Source organism: Mastomys coucha, unplaced genomic scaffold (genome assembly GCF_008632895.1).
Source record: "Mastomys coucha isolate ucsf_1 unplaced genomic scaffold, UCSF_Mcou_1 pScaffold18, whole genome shotgun sequence".
Lineage (NCBI taxonomy): Eukaryota > Metazoa > Chordata > Mammalia > Rodentia > Muridae > Mastomys > Mastomys coucha.
This window is the reverse complement of record NW_022196900.1, coordinates 90,424,770-90,432,868: the sequence shown is the minus strand read 5'-3', so window position 1 is coordinate 90,432,868 and position 8,099 is coordinate 90,424,770. Positions and strand designations below refer to the sequence as shown.

General features: G+C 50.6%; 1 protein-coding gene across 1 annotated transcript in view; it reads right to left on the bottom strand.

The window, feature by feature from the left end:
* Positions 1 to 8,099, bottom strand: part of Crybg2 (crystallin beta-gamma domain containing 2) — a 28,540-nt gene that overhangs the window by 6,627 nt on the left and 13,814 nt on the right. Inside the window, exons 8-16 of the mRNA XM_031379001.1 lie at positions 6,022 to 6,169; positions 4,631 to 4,757; positions 4,292 to 4,327; positions 3,882 to 4,018; positions 3,624 to 3,750; positions 3,242 to 3,381; positions 3,028 to 3,154; positions 2,627 to 2,659; positions 2,400 to 2,512 (exon numbers count right to left, since the gene is read on the bottom strand). Coding sequence (XP_031234861.1) covers positions 2,400 to 2,512; positions 2,627 to 2,659; positions 3,028 to 3,154; positions 3,242 to 3,381; positions 3,624 to 3,750; positions 3,882 to 4,018; positions 4,292 to 4,327; positions 4,631 to 4,757; positions 6,022 to 6,169 — 988 coding nt within the window. The remainder of the gene's footprint in view (positions 1 to 2,399; positions 2,513 to 2,626; positions 2,660 to 3,027; positions 3,155 to 3,241; positions 3,382 to 3,623; positions 3,751 to 3,881; positions 4,019 to 4,291; positions 4,328 to 4,630; positions 4,758 to 6,021; positions 6,170 to 8,099) is intronic.

The following is an 8,099-nucleotide window of genomic DNA, read 5'->3' as shown; positions in this document are numbered from 1 at the left end:
CCAGGCTGGCCTGGAACTCAGAAATCCACCTGCCTCTGCCTTCCAAGTGCTGGGATTAAAGGCGTGCATGGGCCACCTCTGCATGCCTTTAGGTAGGTTTTGACTATTACAAACTATGTTGATGCAAGAGAATGTTCTAAGGGCAAATGGAAACAGAAGGCTGTGAAGGCACAGCTCCCAGTGGCTCCACTCTGGGGTAGAGAGAATATCTATGTCTGTATAGATGTCACACCTGTCAAAAATAAATAGGAAATAGAAGGCGGGACATCTGGGAGGCAAAGAATTCTGGGATAGAGCAAGGCACGGGAAGATTCATCAGGGAAGATGTGAGGAGAATACAGACTAGTATAAATGGGGTATTTTAAGTTATGGTCTAGTCAGAGTAGAGCCTAGCTATATGGCCAAGATGTATTTGAGTCTGAGTCTTACTCAGAAGTGTGGGGCTGAGAGGAAGAACTAGACCTATGTCCAACACTCTGGAGAGCAATACAAGCATTATTGAAACACTTAGCATGCAGATTTGGGGTGCTAATTACCATCTCCTATAAAGAGAACTGGAGTTCCTTAGGAAATTTTTGATTCTAGATTTGGGCAAGAAACACACATAATCTAATCATTTTGGGTGGGGTGGGCATCATGTGTCTGTGAAATAAGGATGCTCTCCAGACTACTGGGGCCATGTTAAAAGGACAAGGAGACTGTGCTCTAAAATGGAGCAATCTGAGGAAGAGTGACCGCACAGACGGATGGAACATACCAGACACACAAAGGTCTCTGTGGCTAGTTCAGATCTCCATAGTGAGGCCCTGTCTCACAAACACTTTGTATTTAAATAACTTTGCTGAGCATAGTAACACACCTAAGGAGACAAAGGCAGATAGATCTCTATGGGTTTAAGGCCAGCCTGGTCTACATAGTGAGATGCTATCTCAAAAATTCTTGTTTTCCTGGTATCTGTCTCAGCAGTTCAAAGTGCTTACCGCCCTTACCGAGGAACCCTACTCAGTTCCCAGCACCTGTCTCAGGCAGCTTACGACCACCTGTAATCCCCATTCCAGGGGATCTGATGCCCTCATATCTCCACAGATGTTTATGTAATGCATGTAAATGCACACAGACACGTATGCACATAAATAACTGTTTTAATTAAAGAAGGAGGAATAAATTTGGTAATTGCCCTTTGGTAAAAAGGAGGACAAGAGTCATGGGTCTCACACACCTATGCAATTGGAAGTTTATGTCACCATTACACAGACTTGCCAACAAAATCTGACAACTTATCCCTCAATTTAACTACCAGTTGTGGCAGAGGAAAGAGAAAAAAAAAAAAGACACCAGAAAGTAATCAAGGAAACATGGAAAGACAGAAGATAGGAAACGCACAGGTAAGATTATTAGGTCCCTTCAAACAAACATATAGTAGAAAGCAAGGAAGGGAGGAGGATTGGTGGAGAGAATGGGATCAAGTCAAACAAGGCCGTTGGTGACCTTCATTGGGTCCTGAGAGCAATGACTGAGTCTGCCGGACATGGGCAGGGTATGTGTAGGTGGTTATGCTACTGCTCTGTGTGTCTGTGTGTGTGGGGATCCTTCCCATGACTTCCCACCCCTGACACCCCCAAGGCTGTCTGTAACACGGGCACCTGCTTAAGAAAAGTCCTTTCTTTTTAAAGATTTGAAAATTACTTTTAGATTTTGTTTTTTGAAACAGGGTTTCTTTCTGTGCAGCCTTGGCTGTCTGGGAACTCATTTTGTAGACCAGGCTAGCCTTAGACTCACAGAGAACCACCTGCCTTTGCCTCCCGAGTACTGGGATTAAAGGTGTGTGTCATCACCGCCTGGCTACTTTTTAGGTTTAAAACAAACAACAACTTATTTTATTTGTATGAGTGTTTACCCTGTATGGATGTATAGCCAATGCAGTTGTCTGAATGCAAATGGCTCCCATAGACTCATAGGGAGTAGCGGAAGCTAGAATTAGGATGGCTGTGAGCACCTGACCTGATTCCCAAGAGTCCTGGGATCAAACTTGGGTCTTAACCACTGAGCCATCTCTCCAGTCTTGAAAGTTTCTGAAATTTTGGAAGGGGGTCAGAATTTTTAAAAACTTGAGTGTATGCATGTGTGTGTGCATGGGCGTGTGCGTGTGTGCTATGTAACTGAGCTAAAGTTAGTCTCTCCCTCCCCAATGCTGAGATTGCGGCCATGTGCCCTTCTCTTGGGGTTTTCTATACTATCCTATCTAATATCTCCAGAGTTACATTTCACATTAAAATGTTATTCTATGACTCAGGACATAACAGTTAATCTTAAGGAAGGAAATCATATGAGAGGTGTGTCCCTGCCCCCTCCCCTCGCCTCTCCCAGCACTCTGGGCTCTACCCAATCCACCTGCTCACCTGCCACCGTGGACCCGGCATGACTGGGGATGGAAGGAAGCAGGCAGAGAGGCCTGGTCATCCTCAAAGGAAATGTGGTCGCCCAGAAAGTTGGGGCCTGAGAAAAGCTGAATCTGGAGATAGAGAGGTGAAGAGGTTAGAGTGAATGGTGAGGAGAGGGGCAAAGGGAAGTTTTGCCACGAAGGCTATAAAGATCCCACCAGATCTCCATGCAGCCGCCTCCTTACCTTCGAGACAAAGTGAAGATCGCTCTCCCCAACCTGAAGGAAGAGATCAGCGCTGTGAGTGAAGGAGGAGGCCAGCCTCTACCCTGCAGCCACTGGGATTCAAAACCGTTGTGGCTATCCTGCTGGGTGCAACATCTACAAGCCCCGCCCCTCCTAGAGGACCCGCCCCCAAGATGTTCCTGCTCCTCGCCCCGCTCCTCCTGCGACTGCTAGACCCTCCCACCGCCTCAGCTGGCCTATCGCACCCTAGTTCCCGCCCTCGATACCCCGCCCACCCTCCCGCCTCGGTCCCTCCTGGCCAAGGCCTCCCTCCTCCTGCCTTAACTAAGCAGCCTGGGAGAGCCACCTGGCCCCGCCCAAAGGTCTGCCCCCGAGGCCACGCCCATCGCTCAGATACACACCTGCACAACTGGCTGAAGGGAGCCGAGGGCGCAGTTGCCGGAACCCCAGTCGTCGCTGTTGCGGTACACGCCCTTCTCCAGGATGTACTGTTCGCCGGAGAAGCCTACCTGCTCATAGGCCACCCACCTGCGGGGAGGGCGTGGGATGGGTCGGCGAGGGCGGGGTCGGCACTGCTCCTGTGCCCGCCCTGCGCCTGGGGCAGGGATTACTCACACGCCGCTGAGCACGTGGATGGCTTGCGTGCAGGGTCCGTGCTGGGCTAGCTCCACGTCCGGCAGTGCAGAACTCACCTCCACTCTGTTCCCCTGGAAGTCCATGTCCTCAAACAGCACCACGGCCGGGTCTCCAAAGTCCTGGGCCACCGAGACAGTCAGGTTTCTCCCAGACACCGATGCAAACCCGTAGGAGTGCTCAGATCTCAGGGGAAGCGGCCAACCCTGGGATTAGGTGTGAGGCATATCCAGGGGAAAAGCCACAGGAGGGACACCTTAGGGGCATTCTGCCAGGAAGAACAAACTGAGGGGTGCAAATTCTCCTCTCAAATTGTGCTGTGGAAGTTGGGGTGTGGCCAAACAGCCCAATTGCCCCTGCTCACCGTCCGGATGACCCGCAAGGAGGTCAGCAGCTCATCATAGCCTCCCCAGTGTGACCAGTCAGCATATTCACCCTCTTCTAGCAGGTACTGGTGGCCCCGGAAGCCCTCCTTCTCGTAGCCCACCCAGCTAGGGGAAGGGGAAAGACAGGCCAAGACACCGGTGAGTCTATCAGACAGCCCCAGTCACTCTCCACCCTCCAAGGATAAAAACCTGCAGGGCCAAGAGAAGATAGAAGAAGAAATCCCTTAAATCCTCACCAGCCCCCAAGAATTCGCAGGGACCCCACGGAGGTCAGCTGGGGACTCCGGCTGTCCTCAGGCTGCTGAAGGTTGTAGATGTCTCCACTTACTTCCCAGCTCTGCCCCTGAAAACCTGGGGCCTCATACACCACAGCCTAGATGAAAGGGGTGCCCGGGTGATAGATGTTGAGTCTGGCTTTCCAGGAATGGCTTTAGCCCCCATCATCCCTTTGAGCACTGCTGCCTGTCTGCTCCGACCTCTGGCAGGATCCATACACCAAAGCCAGTGCCTAGGGAGCCCATCAGGCCTGCCCTCCTAGGCACTTGTGCCCTCAGCCCCTCAAGTCCCCTATCTCCTGTCCTGGTCACAGCGACAACCACTCAGACATACCAAATACCCTCTGATCTGAAGTGTGTCACTTCCTTACCTTGGGTTCCCCTGGTTTTTCCACGCTTGGGCAGCCCTGCAAAGAAGACGACACAACTGAAAGGCTAAAGAGAAATGAAGGCTGGGAGATCTAGATTTTCCTTGATCCTAAGACTCCTAAGAATTGCAGGCCCATATTCCCCCTTTCCCTCTCATCTACCCTGTGCTACACCTCAGGTTAATCCCCTCTCTCCTCCAGTCCAGTTCCCAGTAGGAGCTCTGGGCCAGTGAGTCACCAAGAAACCCATCTATGGTATCCCCCTTCTCCTGCCCACAGGTGCAGGGCCACCCCACATGAGACTAAGGGCAGAGGAGCCTGTGGGTATCCCATGCTCCTTACCAATCTCATGGGCTTTAGTGAACCCACACTGGGGCCGGATGTACCCCAGGCTTCCAATGTAGGATATTCTCCGGGCTCTAGGATATAGGGAGTGTCTTCAAAGAATGGCTTGGGGTAGAGCAGCCACCTGGGGAAGAAGGAGAAGCCACTGAACTCCTTGGGATATAGACTTGGCATGGTGGGGCAGTTTAGAGGGGAGGAAGGGCTTTTGAAGGGTCCCTTGCACAGGGATAGCAGAAAAGACATCCCTATCCTGTCTCCATTTTAGAAGCTGGTCCTTGGTGTCCTGTCCTGTGGCTGGCCCCTTACAATCACACAGCAGTTAAGAGTTCTTTCTTAAATACATACCTGCCTCAAGCCCTAGGACTTCTCATTAGTCTCACAGGAAAGCCAAGCTACACGGGCTCACAATTCTCCTCCCTTGGTGCCTCAGAGCATCACTGCTTATGCTGGATCTTTTGTAGTCTGCTTCTAAGGGTGGGACACAGGAACTCATACTAAAGTGTGTGCCCGACCACTGGGCAGCTCCTACCAGACCAAGCTTTATTTTTTGTTTGATTCTTTCTATCTATCTATCTATCTATCTATCTATCTATCTATCTATCGACATAGTCCAAGGTAGCTTTGAAATCCTGGCAGTCCTCCTGCGGTCACTTCCCAAGTGCTGGGATTATAAGCATGTGACATGTCACCTGGCCGGGCCTAAACTTCTGTAGATGTGGCTCTTTCATTCCTCTTGTCACATGCTGTTCCCTCTTCCAGAGAGACTCCTCCCATAGGTATATTGTTAACAAATACTTCAGGGCCGGCTTCTAACACTAGGATTACAGAACTGACTAAAACACAGAGACTGAGACCATCCCACTCTGAATGTGCCCAACCATATCTGAATAGAATATACAAATTCCTGTCCTCTTGTGGTTTAGCTTCATAGCTAGCTCATTGCAACTGAGGTGTGTCCTCCTTCAGGAAGGCCTCTTGACTACACCCAGCTCCCCACCTCCCCATCCTCAGCTGGTATGATACTTTAGCATGTCCCTGCAACCCTGTGCATGTCACCGCCCCCATCCCCCCCTACTCCAGAACATTCTGGGTACTGTTGGTGGTTTGCCTTCCTGTCCCCACCAGGAGACTGAGATTTTTCTTTTTGTTTTGTTTTGTTTTTTTCTGTTTGAGACAGAGTCTCACTATGTAGCCTAAAACTGGCCTAAAACTCATAGAAATCTGCCTGCCTTTTCCTCCCAAGGGCTGTGATTAAAAGTGTGCACCACGGAGCCAGGCCCTCAGATTGATTTTGAGGAAGGGAACTGGGTGTCTTGTCTGCTCTGGGTCCCCAGCATGTGTCAGGCAATGCAGAGAATGTCAAGGGATCCCAGGATAGCCAGACTCACAGTCCTGCAGCGACAGTGGCAGATGCCACCTGTAGGGGTCTCTCCAGACCTTGAGAGTCTTTCAAGTCTCCTGTTAGCATCACTGGCTTGCCCTTAAGGCCCTCCTCAGAGAACAGGCTGATCCTCGGGGTGCAGTAGTCCTGCGAAAGGAGAAAGGGGGGCCATTCAAGTAAGAGCTACAGACTTCTCTGTCTCACCTGCTTCCCTGCCTCACCAGCCTGGCAGGGCTCCCTGGGGCTTCTGGGAAAGCCTGAAAGCCTAACTGGCTGTCTGCTCAGAAGCCAGAGGAGTGTTCTCTACAAGGCCAGCCAGCTTGACCTTAGGCCTTGACCCCTTCTTAGGCCGAGTCTTCACTGGTGCCTGCTGGACTTCTGGAACCTGAGACCAAAGCTCCTAACCTGCGATGTCAAGGCCTTCCATGCCCTGGATGGCCGACTTTCCACTATTGGGAGGACGTGGGGGTGCAAGATGGATAGCCAGTTCCTGATTCCACCTTGATGGACAGCTCTGACCTTGGTCCAGACTGGTTTTTTGTTACTGTTAGGTGTGAGTGCTGTGTCTAGAACCACGCCCTCGCACCTGCTAGGCAAGGTCTCTTACCAAACCCCATGCTCCAGGGTGGTTTGTTTGGTTGGTTGGTTGTTTGGTTTGGTTTGGTTTTCTTAAGGCAAAGTTTCACATAGTCCAGGCTAGCCTCGAACCTTGAACTCACAGTGTAGCCAATGCTGACCTTACACTTATTGATTTTTAAATTGAATATTTTTGAATTTTGTTCGTGGGGTGACAGGGCACAGGCATGCCACAGCATGCTCTTGGAGGTCAGAGGACGACTCACAGGAATAGTCCTCTCCTTTCACCGTGCGGGTCCAGGATCTCAAACTCAGATTGTCAGCTCTGGTGACAAGTCACCGAGTCACCTCATCAGTCCCAACCTTCAGCATTTTAATTCCCCTGCCTCGACTTCCTGAATGCTGGGGTTACAGATATGTGGCACCGTGTGTGGTTTTGTGGGGTAACAGGGAATCCAAATCACGATTCACACTTGCACGGCAAGCACTTCGACTGAGCTCCGCTCCCAGCCCGCTCCTCCCAACACCCATATCCAGCCGAGCTGTGCCTGGGTCTCATCCCAAGCTGCAGCAGGTTTCCTCTGCATTCTGGGTCTTCCTTCCTCTCTAGTTTTTCATTTCCTCTCTCAGATGCTAATAAATCATCTGCTTATTGTGCTAGGGCCATATTCTACCTGATCCCATTTAGTCCTTCTTATAGTCTCCATCTATAAACAGACAGGAAGGTCAAGCTCAGCTAAGTTAAGCAAATGACCCGAGGTCACACAGCTTATAAGCAATACAGCTGAGGACAGAGAAGGGCTGTTTAGTGTTGCAACTCAGCACATCCCACGGGCCTGGCACACAGTAGGTGCCAACTGAGTGCTGAGTGAATCCAGTGATCCCAGTGCTGTGTAACCTCAGAGCTCTTGTTTGTCTCCTGTGCCTCATGCCCCTCCTCCACAGGGATGGGTTTACTGTGTCTCATTATGACTTGTCCGTCAACATGTGTGTAACTGCAGCGCCTTGGAAAACTGCCCTTCCTTTCTCCTAGCTCCTCAGTTCTAATACTCCATCATCTTTACCAGAGAAAGAATGACAGTTCTGGGGTCAGGTGCTCGCCTCACTAAAAACACAACTAGCTGGCTGGGCAGTGGTGGCGCACGCCTTTAATCCCAGCACTGGGGAGGCAGAGGCAGGTGGACTTCTGAGTTCGAGGCCAGCCTGGTCTACAGAGTGAGTTCCAGGACAGCCAGGGCTACACAGAGAAACCCTGTCTCAAAAAATAAATAAATAAATAAATAAATAAATAAATAAATAAACCTTTATTAAAACCATGAGACAGGGGAGGGTCTATGAAGATATGAACACATAAATAAGTAAGCTCCATGGATGGAACCCTGCCCAGAGTGAGGTGACTCCGGCCCACTCCTACTACTCTGACCTAATTCCAGTCTATACCAGTTCACACTTCTCCAGCTTTCTTACCCAGGGGCACAGGCCCCACCTACACATCAGCATACCCCAACT